The sequence below is a fragment of the Sphaeramia orbicularis genome, chromosome 4 (assembly GCF_902148855.1).
Source record: "Sphaeramia orbicularis chromosome 4, fSphaOr1.1, whole genome shotgun sequence".
Taxonomy (NCBI): Eukaryota; Metazoa; Chordata; class Actinopteri; order Kurtiformes; family Apogonidae; genus Sphaeramia; species Sphaeramia orbicularis.
In genome coordinates, this window is record NC_043960.1 from 57,708,922 (window position 1) to 57,724,433 (window position 15,512).

A 15,512-nucleotide genomic window follows, 5' to 3' on the forward strand; every position below is an offset into this window, starting at 1 on the left:
TATTTCTTTATCTATGTTCGAGAAAGTCCACTGTTCCTGTCCACATAAACCTGTTTAGTTCAGTCTAACTCCAACCCACATAAACCTGTTTAGTTCAGTCTAACTCTAACCCACATAAACCTGTTTAGTTCAGTCTAACTCTAACCCACATAAACCTGTTTAGTTCAGTCTAACTCCAACCCACATAAACCTGTTTAGTTCAGTCTAACTCTAACTCACATAAACCTGTTTAGTTCAGTCTAACTCTAACCCACATAAACCTGTTTAGTTCAGTCTAACTCTAACCCACATAAACCTGTTTAGTTCAGTCTAACTCTAACCCACATAAATAAACATCATGTAAGGGTTAGGTAAGGGTTCTAATCCTAACCCTAAGTCCTACAGATGTCTCCGTCTACATGAAGGCCAACAGTTCAATTGGGGTTGTGGGACTGAATCCAGATGACGATGATGGAAATGAAGCTGAATATGATGAAGAGGACGTAGAGGATGAAAAGGAGGCGGTCTATGATCAGGCCCATGTGGATCCAGTCCTTGGAGCTCTGAGAGCCAATCACATGTTCCTCCACCTTCATGCGGATCTTCTGGAGCTCTTTACGCAGACCCCTCAGCTCCTCCAGTGACCCCTCCTGCCCTGGAACCTCCACCATCAGACTCGACATGCGGACCTCTGTTTGGAGACACATGAGCAATGAACACCACTGAGGAAACAACAGTGGATGGACAGACCCTAACCCTAACAGACCCTAACCCTAACTAAGGAAACAACAGTGGATGGACAGACCCTAACCCTAACAGACCCTAACCCTAACTAAGGAAACAACAGTGGATGGACAGACCCTAACCCGAACCCTTAAAGTGTATCGACAGTGACCAGGAAAGACTGACCAGGACCTACTGACCAGGACAGACTGACCAAGACAGACTGGACACAAGCTGACCTTAACCATGGACAGGGTCAGGGTTAGGGGACCTCGGAGCCCCTTCCTCAGACTGAACTACAGTCCAACTGTGTCCTCTGTTCAAAGTGCAGCTGACAAACCCAGGTATGACATCACATCTGCTCCGTCCTGTTTTATTTCCAGTCTGACGTGTGTTGAATGAAAACTACACATAGTAAAACAGCTGATGTCACCAACACAGGGTGTCAGCCACAGGGTTCTACAGAATAATGAACACATTCTATTTAGAGCATTCTACTGTTATTAAAGGTTCCATATCCAAACCCTTTTATTCACATCCATTCATACCAGACTGAAGCTAATTTTACCTGCAACTGAATTTAATTTTACTGTACTTAGAATTCAGTTTTCATTTATTCTTTAATCAGTGTTAAAAAAAAATCATTTGTATTTGTAATTTTGATAAGATCATTATAACATTTTCACTGTCAGTTTTAGTTTTAGATAAGTTTTATAACCTAATAACTCTGGTGGAGAGAAGAAGAAGGAGGAAGTAAAGGAGTGACTTTGGTTTGTCACCTGTGAAAGATAATAATCATGTTGATTTGACCAAATAAAAGACACAGAGGAACTAAGACAAAGGGATTCCAAGTGTATAAACATGGATGGACGATCAGTGAACATCTGAGTTCGATGTGGGACTGATTGCTGAATCCCATCTGATAAAGGTCCAGACCAAGGTTATTATTGTTAACAAAAACTAACAAAATGACAAAAACTAGAACTGAAAAAACATGTTCGTTAACTGAAATAAATAAACACTATAATTTAAAAAAAAAAAAACAATAACTAACTGAAACTGTATTGTGTGCTTACAAAACTAACTAAAACAAATAAAAATTATGGATAAAATTCCCTTCGTTCTCGTCTTTGTCAATGTCGGACTGATACGAAATCGATTTATTTCGCTTGAGCCATTTTAGCTGGTGGCACCATACAGTACTTAACGGTCCGTCATGTCTCGTCACTTGTCGTTTAGTCGTCTTCTGGTCCCCACTCTACCTGGAAACACAGAGACTAAAGTTGGGAGAAAACAGCAGAGTCCTGTACAGGATTTATTTGAATGCGACAGCGAGGAAGATAAAAGATACGACAAAGCTAAAATTAATACTAAAACTAAACTAAAACTAAGCATTTAGAAAAAAAAAAGAAAACTAATAAAAACTAGCAAACCTGCTCTAAAAATGAATTAAAACTAATTGAATTAGAGAAAAAAAAGTCAAAACTAAATAAAACTAAACTATAACGAAAAATCCCAAACTATTATAACCTTGGTCCAGACTAAACCCAGGTTCAGCCTCTTACCTTCAGGGTTTCCAACAGCTGGCTCTTTTTTCTTTCTTGACTTTGGAGGCAGCATCACCAAGTGTCCCAGAAGATGAAGAACCGTCAGCTGTAGCCACGGGGGAACGGCCGAAAAATGAGCAGAGCCACACAGGAGGTTTGTGACCAGAATGGTTTCCAGAAGACTGGCCACCATCAAGGCCAGACACATGGACAGGAACACATCTGGACAAGAACAACAACAGGAACCAGTGGAACACTTGGACCTGAAGGTTGGATCTGCAGAGTCCTTACTCCATCCTAACAGCTGCAGTTTTCCCTGAAACTGTCTGATGTGACTCCAGATCACTATGGAAGTAAATCTGTCTCATCAGATTTTGAATCATAAAAGCCACCGAATTTCTAGCACTGAATTTTTTTGCACTGAAAATAAGTATCTGATTTTTTTTTGTCTCTGAATTCATTCATTCAATGTTCAAAAATGTAGAATAAAAAAAATTCAGACGCAAAAAATTCAGATGCAAAAAATTCAGATCACACATCCGCGCTGTCTTCCTGCATCAGCGTCACTTGACCAACCTAACGTAACTCAATTGGCTGGCTGTCGGTTCGACTTGAGATAGAATCGATTGTTCATCCTTGGTGTCCTGGATGTGTGATCTGAATTTTTTGCATCTGAATATTTTTTTATTCTAAATTTATGAACATAGTTAAATTCAGAGACAAAAAAATTCAGATACTTAATTTCAGTGCAAAAAAAAATCCAGATACTTATTTTTAGTGCAAAAAAATTCAGTGCTAGAAATTCAGTGGCTTTTATAATTCAAAATCTGATGAGACAGATTTACTTCCATAGATCACCTTCAGTCTAACAGGTCAGGTCACATGATCCACAAAGGTCACAGAAGCACCAAAGATTTAGATCAAACTCAAACAGAAGAACATGTATGTTCACATACTCTGTAATTTATAGATAACATGTTGATTATAAGAATTAAATGCTCACAAAGTATAAATAGTTCAAACATAATCCAAATATGGACATAATTCAGTCCAACAGTCACTTTAGGTCCAAATACAGATGTGTACTGGTGGTTCCCATGGACACAGAGTCTGGGCCAACGGGGGACACTGAACAGAACCGGGCCTGTTGTGTGGTTGTGGACGTACTTATCAGAGGGATGGTGTTCCCAGTGACCGGCAGCAGGTCGCTCATGATGAGCAGGAACATGGTGTACCCCAGGATCAGCGTCATCTTGAACAGGGAGCGGTCCACACTCTTGGGAGGAAGCAGGAAGCTGAACAGGTCCACGGTGATGAGGAAACCACTGGGGATGAGGAGGTTGACCACGTACAGGGTGGCCCGGCGCCGAACCGACACCTGCACACACACACACACACACACACACACACACACACACACACACACACACACAGACAGGTTCATCTGAACATCAGAACCACACACACTGGTCCTTTAAAGCAGTCATATTAGTCTTTTTTAAATGTAATTCTTCATTTTCCCACATTTCCCTGTGGTCTCCATAAACTGTAAATGCTCTGATTGGATCTGAATTCTTCATTCATTCAACTCCACAGGTCCATCTTCAACCCTATTTCTGAGGAATGACACCAGAAAGGTGGTTTGGAGCGCTGGCCCTTTAAATGCACATGAGCCACTTCAGGCCCCGCCCCCTCCAGGTTGTTGGCTGTGCTGCTCTGTCCCATTCAACCAACAGCTGAACATTTGAGGCAATGGGCTCCAAGTTTGGACATATTTTCAGTCTGGACTACAACCGCTGCTGCTGACAAACAATTATGAAGAAATATTGGACAAATGTTGGTCTAAGTCTGGACCTGATATGAGCAGATGTGGAGACGGAACTAGTTATAGACACAACTAATGAAGAAGGAATTCAAACAGGTTGGAGAAATTCACTAGATTTTTGTCCAAATGAATCTAAAGATAGTTCTTTAGCAGCTGGAGGGTTCAAATTCAAACTGTCTGAACCATTAGAGTCCAAATACACAAAGAAATGACCCACAGACTAAGAACAGTGGGTTTAGACAAATATGAACCCTTTTAAGGAAGTATCGGTCCCAGATCCAGGGTCTGTTCTGACCCAGTTCAGAGTAATCTGGATACTATGACTGGAGTGTCCTGATACTACCCAGGGTACTGGGACATGTACACACCTATGACTGTGCAAATACAGACTGATGTGACAGAAGCGGAAACAGGCCGGTGGTGACGACATAAACCCGTCAGGATCCGACTGGTTCAAGTGTCCTCCCCCAAAACAAACAGAACGTCCAGTAAAGGTGGAAAACACCTCGAATCACTAACAATAAGACCAGTCAGTGAATACTAGATTAAATAATGATAGAACAACATGATATTATCATTTACCAGTACTTCATGTCCATAAACCAAAAGGGCCTGAGATTCTACAGTAGATTTAAAGTTTGGCAGCAGTCACAGACATGTCCGATTAAATGAAGATGTTATATTAGAAACACCACAGACACCTGGTAGACCAGTAACACTGGTCAGTAACACTGGTCTGTAACCCTGGTCAATAACACTGGTCTGTAACACTGGTCAGTAACAATGGTCTGTAACACTGGTCAGTAACACTGGTCTGTAACACTGGTCAATAACACTGGTCTGTAACACTGGTCAGTAACAATGGTCTGTAACACTGGTCAATAACACTGGTCTGTAACACTGGTCAGTAACACTGGTCAGTTACACTAGTCAGTAACATTGGTCAGTAACACTGGTCAGTAACACTGGTCAGTAACAATGGTCTGTAACACTGGTCAGTAACACTGGTCAGTTACACTAGTCAGTAACACTGGTCAGTTACACTGGTCTGTAACATTGGTCAGTAACACTGGTCAGTCACACTGGTCAGCTACACTAGTCAGTAACACTGGTCAGTAACAATGGTCAGTTACACTGGTCTGTAACATTGGTCAGTAACACTGGTCAGTCACACTGGTCAGCTACACTAGTCAGTAACACTGGTCAGTAACAATGGTCAGTTACACTGGTCTGTAACATTGGTCAGTAACACTGGTCAGTTACACTGGTGGTCAGTTACACTAGTCAGTCACACTGGTCAGGTACACTGGTCTACAGGTCACATGGTTCCAATGGCCTACAGGTCACATGGTTCCAATGGCCTACAGGTCACATGGTTCCACTGGTCTACAGGTCACATGGTTCCAATGGTCTACAGGTCACATGGTTCCACTGGTCTACAGGTCACATGGTTCCAATGGTCTACAGGTCACATGGTTCCACCGGTCTACAGGTCACATGGTTCCACTGGTCTACAGGTCACATGGTTCCACTGGTCTACAGGTCACATGGTTCCAATGGTCTACAGGTCACATGGTTCCACTGGTCTACAGGTCACATGGTTCCACCGGTCTACAGGTCACATGGTTCCACCGGTCTACAGGTCACATGGTTCCACTGGTCTACAGGTCAGACAGAGGCGATTTCTCTCAGACTGCAAGGGAAGCTCGGCTTCCCCTGAGATTCTGAAAATTAAATGGTCAAATATGTACAGTTGTGTTGACATTTCATTGACCACAAATGTGTTAGAACACGTTCATCTCACAGACGAGTTCGTTCAGATTCAGCTTTACCACAAATCAACAGACTCAATGTTGTTAGCTTCTCATACATTAACAAAGAAAAAAACTGAAGTTGTTAATTCAAGATTTTTTTGCTTAATTCAAGATTTTTTGCTAAATTTAAGATTTTTATTTTATTTTTTTTGCTTAATTCAATAATTTTTTTGGGCTTAATTTGAGATTTTTTTTTACTTAATTGAAGATTTTTTTTGCTTGATTCAACATTTTTTCCTTAATTCAAGCTAATTTTTTTTTTTTTTTTTGCTTAATTCTACATTTTTTCCTTAATTCAAGCTAATTTTTTTTTTTTGGCTTAATTCAACATTTTTTCCTTAATTCAAGCTAATTTTTTTTTTTTTTGCTTAATTCAACATTTTTTCTTTAATTCAAGCAATTTTTTTTTTTTTTTTTTTTTGCTTAATTCAATTCAAGACTGTGGAATTTTTGACTTTGCAAAAAATATCCCAAGGGCCAGATTGGAACCTTTGGCGGGCCACATTTGGTCCCCAGGATGCATGTTTGACACCCCTGTTCTACGGAGACCGCTGAGTGTGTACGTCCACTTCACAACTCATCCCATAACAAACAGTAGGAGGGATTTCAGTGTTTGGTATTTTCATTATTCATGTTCCCAGGTGTCTTTGGGTCTTTGTGGCTTCGTGCTCTTGGTAAACTCTGGTTCTTGTATCATGTCCAACCACATAGTTTTCCTGTGGTTAGAACAGACAGAACAGATCAACATGGGGGTCAAAGGTCAGGTCTCAGATCTTGTCTTACATGGAACTGCAGTTCTTGGTACGGTTCTCCGTTATCGGTGGGGTACTGGTTTTTTCTCATGGTGAACCCCAGTAGTTCCCACTCCCCCATGGTAGCCATCACTTCTTTGGACTCTTGTAACCTCTCCTCCATGTCATAGATGTGGGTGAGCTGCACGTCAGACACTGGGAAGGAACAGGACATGGATGAGTCGAACACCGGAGTCACAGTTTATGCAGTCCTAAATCTGACCCGGACCACTTCCATATGCGGTCCTAAATCTGACCCAGACCACTTTCATATGCGGTCCTAAATCTGACCCGGACCACTGTCATATGTAGTCCTAAATCTGACCGAGACCACTTTGATATGTGGTCCTAAATCTAACTCAGACCACTTTGATACGTGGTCCTAAATCTGACTGAGACCACTTTGATCTGACCCTGACCACTTTCATATGTGGTCCTGAATTTGACCCAGACCACTTCCATATGCGGTCCTAAATCTGACCCGGACCACTTTCATATGTAGTCCTAAATCTGACCTGGACCACTTTGATATGTGGTCCTAAATCTGACTCAGACCACTTTGATACGTGGTCCTAAATCTGACTGAGACCACTTTGATCTGACCCTGACCACTTTCATATGTGGTCCTGAATTTGACCCAGACCACTTCCATATGCGGTCCTAAATCTGACCCGGACCACTTCCATATGTGGTCCTAAATCTGACCTGGACCACTTTCATATGTAGTCCTAAATCTGACCCAGACCACTTTCATATGTGGTCCTAAATCTGACCCAGACCACTTTGATATGTGGTCCTAAATCTGGTACAGATCTGATATTTTCCAATGTGACTTCAGTCTGAACGTCCAGGTCGCATTTATCCGACCTTTACGTCATTGAAATGCGACAAACGTCCCAGTTGTTGGTCCCAGGAGGAGGAGCGGAGGAAACCATATTTCCTTCTGTAAACACAGTGTGTGTCTGTGTGGTCACGTATTCTGTCAGGACCTCTTTAGTGCATGTGGGTCACTTCAGGACCTCTTTAGTGCATGTGGGTCACTTCAGGACCTCTTTAGTGCATGTGGGTCACTTCAGGACCTCTTTAGTGCATGTGGGTCACTTCAGGGTCACATTCAGTTCAGACTCAAAACTAACAGAAGTCGCATTTAATGTGGAATATGAACCCACACACAAAAAATCAGATTTGACCCAAAAGTCTGACCAGTGCGTCAGACCTGCTGTGTGGGCGGAGCCTTATTTATGACTCTGCTGTTTGTACTTACTGAGGTGTAAGTAGGAGTTGAAGCTGAAGCTGCAGTTCTGGACGTCAAAAGGGAATTTGTAGATGTCCAGTCTGCAGGAGCTGACAACTTTCACAGGCTTGTCATCATAAACCAGACCGTCTGAATACAAGTAGGTGTATGGGACGAACGGGGCTGAATTCTTCTCCATACTGAATGACAAAGCACACAAACCAAACACAGCTGATACAACTGCATAGTCAGGAGTCTGTCTGGGCAGAGTTTAACTAGAAACAGTTGGTTTTTATTCACTTTTTCCCTCATTACTAATAAAGGTAACAAGCCATGTACCGATCCCATATTGGTATCTGATCCAGATCAAGGTTAGAATAGTTTTGGATTTTTCATTATAGTTTAGTTTTATTTAGTTTTCACTTTTTTTCTTCTAATTCTGTTAGTTTTAATTTGTTTTTAGAGCAGGTTTGCTTGTTTTTATTTTTCATTCATTCATTCATTTTCTGAACCCGCTTTATCCTCACTAGGGTCACGGGGGTCGCTTGGAGCCTATCCCAGCTACATAGGGGCGAAGGCGGGGTACACCCTGGACAAGTCACCAGTTCATCTCAGGACTGAACATATACAGACAAACAATCACTCTCACATTCACACCTATGGGCAATTTAGATTAACCAGTTAACCTATCAGTGCATGTCGTTGGATGGTGGGAGGAGCCAGAGTGCCCGGAGAGAACCCACACAGACACGGGAGAACATGTAAACTCCACACAGAAAGGTCCCACCCCCATTGACTGGTGTTGGAATGGAACCCAGGACCTTCTTGCTGTGAGGCACGAGTGCTAACCACTGCACCACTGTGTCGCCCTTGTTTTTATTATTTTTCATTTTATTCAAAATGCTTAGTTTTATTTTAGTTTTAGTATTAATTTTAGTTTTGTCGTCTCTTTTCTCTTCTTCGCCATCGTATTCAAATAAATCCCAGACAGGACTCTGCTGCTTTCTCCCAACTTTAGTCTCCATGTTTCCAGGTAGAGTTTGGACAAGAAGATGACTCTAAACGACAAGTGACAAGAAGTGATGGACAGTGAAGTGTCGGATGGTGCCGCTAGCTAAAATTGCTAGAGCAAAATAAATCGATTTTGTATCAATCCGACATTGACAAAGACAAAAACGAAGGAAATTTTATCCTTAATTTTTATCCATTTCAGTTAGTTTTATAAGCACACAATACAGTTTCAGTTAATTATTGTTTTTTCTTTTAACTGTAGTTTTTTTTTTATTTCATTGATTGATTGATGTTTTTATTTTGAATATGAATGTCAAACAGAAGAAAATAAATAAGCAAAACACTTAAACATAAGACATATGATACATATTCGAAAAGGAGTGAGAAGAAGTATAACTTATAAACTCTCACCCCTTCTCCTTATATAATTAATAACAATAATGACCTTCCTCGTCTAATCATATCTATACTATATGCCATAATATGACTGATACTTACTATTAAATAATTTGGTTTCTGGCTTTATATTATTATGAACAAATATAATATGGTTTACATAAACACATAACACAATAACACATATATGTAAATACATATTCATACACAGATCTATACACCCACCCATATACACATACATATATATATATATATATATATATATATATATATATATATATATATATATATATATATATATATATATATATATATGCACACACACCTATACATACATACACATACCACATACTTATACATCTTTATCACACCCAGTGATCCCCACCACCTCCCTCCTCCCTGTACCTCTGAAAAACTCTCTTTGTACCTCCTTTTAAATTCTTTCCTGCTTGGACGTTGCTTTAACTCTATATTGAATCTGTTCCACAGTCTCACCCCGCTGACTGAAACACAAAAACCCTTCCTAGTTGTGAGTCGTATTAAGTGAATTTTAAAGTTAATTTTCCCCCTTAAATTATAACCCCCCCACATGAATACTGAATAATTTCTGTATATTTGTTGGTAAAAGATTATTTTTTGCTTCGTACATTATTTGAGCTGTTTGACAGTCCACAATGTCTGTGAACTTGAGAAATTTTGACTGTAAGAATAATGAGTTTGTGTGTTCCTGGTAGCCAACATTATGATTTAAGTTAGCGAAAATGTTTTTCCAATTCTAGTTTTCGTCATTTCGTTAGTTTTCATTAACGATAATATTCTTGCTCCTCTGATGTTCTAAAGTACAGCCGTTCAATTTCCTGACCAGTTGGGTGCCTACATTCAAAGACACATTTTCATTTTGTTGTGACGGTTTTTGATCCTTTGACTGGTACATGTTTTTAAAACACTGACTGACACATTGGACTGTTTTCAGGTATTTGGTGCTGGAGGTTTTACAGTGAAAAGTGGCTGATATTACCTTCATTCATCCTCAGATTCGTTCTCTCTGTGTGTAATAAAAGTGAATTAACAGCAGTATCGAATCGGTCAGTATCGGTACCGGCAGATATCGGCAGTCCTGGTATTGCAATACCAGGACAATATTGGATGGGTACATCTCTAAAATTAACCTTAAAGACTGACTGTAATTATTCAATAATTACTAGATTGTTTTTCCTCAGACCGTGACACTTACAACTCATTCATGACGATGTCAGGTACCCACAGGTTCGTCCTGGGAATTGAAATCACAGGACTTCCACACTGATCCGGGTCCCAGCTGACAAACTCATTGAGCCAGTACTGTGGAAACAGAGCGGTGAGCGGTGAGCGTGTGCACAGGTGGAGCCTGGGCTCATCCAGGTGAGTGCGACGCCTGTTTTCAGGTGTTCAGTCTGTTACATTCAGTCTGCTCCTGTCACTTTGGTCATTCCTGTCCTGAAACTAGTCTACACTTCTTCTGTCTTTGTGTGCACTCTTCTAACGTCTGATCTAAAATTGAAAAATATATCATACCTAAAAGTAATAAAATGAAATGAATGAATGAATGAATAAAAATGAAAAAATAACTATGACATCTCACAATGTAATTACATATTTTGAACATGACATAATTTGACATAATTTTTTAGAATTTGTTGTAAATTTGATAATTTTATTTGGAAAATTCCATATACACAAAAATAAATATTAAAAAAAAAACCCACACCCAAATTTGAAATTTTTCTGATGGGATTTGAAAAATATATTAAATAACTAGAATTTATCTTTAACAAAAAAAAAACCCCTAGAACCCTGACAATTTATAAAGAATTCTTTAAAATAGACTGAACTCCCTGATGTATTTATTTATTTATTTTTGTTAGATATGTTTTTTTTATATATACTATTATTTGTGCATTCTGCTTTGTGTCTTTAAATCTATGCTTTTTTTCCTCAAATTTATTTGTTTAAATGCTTTTTCTTTTTGAAATCTTGATAGTTGTTCAAATTTTAACATATATCCTTAGTGTCCAGCCAGGGTCAAAGTGCAATATATATTTATCTCTACTGTTTCTTGGTTGGTTGACATGCTTGTTTTTATTCTGTATATATATATATATATATATATATATATATATATATATATATATATATATATATATACAGAATAAAAACAAGCAAAAAGTAAAAAGTGTAAAATGTAACTTCAGTCCTTAAACTGTCCTTAAACTGTCCTGGAGATAAAGGAATACATGGGTAAACAATCAGATCAATAACCTCTGACAAAGTGTTTGGACAAAAATCTCAGATAGTTGGAAGGATTCCTGTTATTTATATATATATATATATATATATATATATATATATATATATATATATATATATATATATATATATATATATACACACACATATATATACTGTGTGTGTGTGTATGTATATATATATATATATATATATATATATATATATACTTTTCTTTTGCACTACGCACCACAAGAAAGTTGTCTCTTTTAATTTTGTTGTACATATGTATAATGACAATAAAGGCATTCTATTCTATTCTATTCTATTCTATTCTATTCTATTCTATTCTATTCTATTCTATTCTATTCTATTTATATGTCTTGTATACCTAAATATTTTCAATTAAAAAAAATAAAAAACATTCAGTCTGGTCCTCCTCAGACCCAGGACAGGACAAGATCTGGATCTACATGAAATAAGTGTCCTGATCTGAAACAGCAGAATGGAACAGGTTTATCAGATACATTCTTTATTTTTGCTTTTGGTTTTATGGGATGTCCTTTGCAGTTTGTGAGTGAAGCTGTGAAACTCCAAACAGAGCACTGGGGCGTATGTGTTCAGTGTTCTGAAGAGGCTGATGCTTCATATAACACAGGTGAGTTTAAAGCAGAGGTGTCAAACTCATTTTAGTTCAGGGGCCACATTCAGCCCAGGATGATCTTAAGTGGGCCAGACCAGTAAAATAATAACCGTGAAAAAGTAAATTTACATTATGATAATATTAACGTCTATAAACATTTGAGTAACATGAACAACTGGAAACATCTTAGGAAAAACAACTGCAATTTTAGCAATTTTATGCCTCAGATTATCAGTTTATCATTTACACATTTGCATTACAACCTACGTTACAATTACAAAAACATCAAACATTTAATAAAAGGCAGAATATTGGTAAAATTGCATTTACTTATCTTAAGACATTTCAGGTTTTTCACATTTTTTGTAAAATAACAGTTTTTAATATAAACATTTTTATGTAATTTTACTTTTTTACACTAAAACAAAGAGAAAATTTGCTGGTTTCATTATTTATAGGTTTAATATGATAGTATTTTACTGGTCTGACCCACTTGAGATCTAATTGGTCTGTATGTGGAATCTGAATTAAAATGATTTTGACATCCTCGATTGTTAATGTCTTCAGTGTAATTTTTGTATTTCACAAATCCATCCTACAGGCCAGATTGGATCCTTTGGTGGGCCGGATTTGGCCCCGGGGCCAAATCCGGTTTGACACCTGTGATTTAAAGGATTTGGTACTAAATGTCAGCGCTAAAATGGTCTGAGCTGCATTCAATGATATGTGTATTTGTCTGTGTGTATTTTGTGTGTTTTTGTGTAACAGAGGTCTACAGATGGACATGAGCCGTAGGATAGAATCTGACATATTTGTATTTTAAATGTTCATTAATATGCATTGTTCGTCTTGTCCCTACAGAGGACACACATGCATCAGTGTTCCATATAAATGCGTTTGAATACACGTTCATCCCTTTCACTCCCTTTAGTTATGGACATTATTTTCAGTCGTAACCTCTATGATCTGATTCAGTTTCTCCAGTATCTTTAATAACTTGTGTCATTATTTGTAGAAGTGGATACTTACAGAAAACTGCCAAATAAATGTGGTCAAAACCTGCGTCTTTTCATCCTGAAAAAAACAAAAAACATTTGCATTTCCTCTCAGTTACTTTATGGTTTGATATCAGGGATAAATTTATAAAGAAATGAATATGTTACCAACCAACCAATGTAACCCTTAAAGACCCAAACGTCCGCCTTTAACCCTTAAAGACCCAAACATCTGCCTTTAACCTTTAAAGACCCAAACATCCGCCTTTAACCCTTAAAGACCCAAACATCCACCTTTAACCCTTAAAGACCCAAACATCTGCCTTTAACCTTTAAAGACCCAAACGTCCACCTTTAACCCTTAAAGACCCAAACATCCGCCTTTAACCCTTAAAGACCCAAACATCTGCCTTTAACCTTTAAAGACCCAAACATCCGCCTTTAACCCTTAAAGACCCAAACATCCACCTTTAACCCTTAAAGACCCGAACATCTGCCTTTAACCTTTAAAGACCCAAACGTCCACCTTTAACCCTTAAAGACCCAAACATCTGCCTTTAACCCTTAAAGACCCAAACATCCACCTTTAACCCTTAAAGACCCAAACATCCGCCTTTAACCTTTAAAGACCCAAACGTCCACCTTTAACCCTTAAAGACCCAAACGTCCACCTTTAACCTTTAAAGACCCAAACATCCGCCTTTAACCTTTAAAGACCCAAACGTCCACCTTTAACCTTTAAAGACCCAAACGTCCACCTTTAACCCTTAAAGACCCAAACGTCCACCTTTAACCCTTAAAGACCCAAACGTCCACCTTTAACCTAAACCATCTACTGATCTAAACTGTTCAGTTCCTGTTGATCCATTAATCCTATCAATCCATGTCAATAATTGGTGTAAAATACAGTTCTTTGTCTTTTCATGGTCATCAGATATGACCATATTTGGATGTTCAGAGGCTCTGTAGTTACCATGGAAACACCGTGATCTTCTACAACACTGTCCCCAGTAAAACCCATGGAGTTGGATCAATGACAGTGGATGGACACACTGGGTTTATGTTCAGTTAATGACAGATTGGACTGAAAAAGACACTGTTTATTCAGTTTTTCTCTGTTTCTGATATAAGAATCATCAACTTTAATCTGAGCTTTAATGAACATCTACATGATCAGCTGATTAAATATGGGAGATACAGGATTTACACTGAAAAAACACAAAATACAGAGGATAATATTAGAATAAATGGTGATAAATTGCTCTAGGAAGGAGAAAAATCCATTTGGGAAATGACCCAAACGTAGCACTGGGTCTTTATGGGTTAAAAATATTGATAAATATTTGAAAATGGTCATTTATGCTTCGTACCACCCCTAGAATTCCAAACATGATGAAGTCGATGTAGACCAGAGTGGGGGTGGACAGGTTGTACACGGGTCGGATGGATTTGAGTTTGAAGACGGGCTGTAGAGCCTCCAGAAGAGCCCGAGGATCAGGCTGAGAACAGTTGAACATGACAGGAGTGCACTGAGCTACAGAGGAAACAAAGAGGGTCAGAGGTGGTAACCATGGCAACGCAGCCTTTAAACACTGACACTCAGATAGTTCCACTCCCACTCAGCCTCTGCTTCTACAGCCTCCATGGTCGGACTAGTACAGTCTGAACACACGGAACATGACAAGCACAACCTTTGTTTATTCCAACATATATTGTTAGGAACAGTTTTACTCACCATGGACGAGCACCGAGATGAAGATGAAGAGAACCTTAAAAGGCCTGACCTTCAGCTGTCGACACTAAAACATCAACATTCAGTCAAAAGGGATTCTTACTGTCAGTAGTCTGGTGGTGGTGGTGATGACAGTGATCTGATTGGATTTCAATTTATTTTCTTTGATTTCAATTTTTTTTTAAAATTTTATTCCAGTTTTTTTTTATTTGATTTTATGACCCTGCCACCTAAAGGGGAGGCACGGGGTAGTGTTTTTGGTTCGGTTTGTTTGTTTGTTTTTTGTTTGTTTGTTTGTTTGTTTACACTTTAGCAGTAAAACTATTGGTTGAATTCATACCAAATTGGGTTTACTGATTACCAGTAACCCAGAATAGATGTGATTACATTTTGGGAAAAGGAGGTCAAAGTTCAAATTTTTAATGCATTTTTTAAAGGTTTTTTTCTTCTCCTGTTTACTTATAATGAGCCAAATTTAAAATGTCTATAAAGTCACCTTTTTTTTTTTTTCAATTTACTTCAAACTTGTCACATACAGAGGCAGTTGATATGACATC

At 38.5% G+C, this 15,512-nt stretch overlaps 1 protein-coding gene across 1 annotated transcript; it reads right to left on the reverse strand.

Moving 5' to 3' along the window:
* Positions 1 to 277: 277 nt before the first annotated feature.
* Positions 278 to 14,868, reverse strand: LOC115417632 (5-hydroxytryptamine receptor 3A-like). The gene is made up of 9 exons (XM_030131644.1): positions 14,821 to 14,868; positions 14,594 to 14,722; positions 13,258 to 13,302; positions 10,555 to 10,661; positions 7,944 to 8,113; positions 6,672 to 6,835; positions 3,417 to 3,627; positions 2,268 to 2,471; positions 278 to 670 (listed from the first exon to the last, which is right to left on the reverse strand). Exons 1-9 carry the CDS (start codon positions 14,866 to 14,868, stop codon positions 414 to 416), a joined length of 1,335 nt encoding a protein of 444 aa, XP_029987504.1. The 3' UTR covers positions 278 to 413.
* Positions 14,869 to 15,512: the final 644 nt, after the last annotated feature.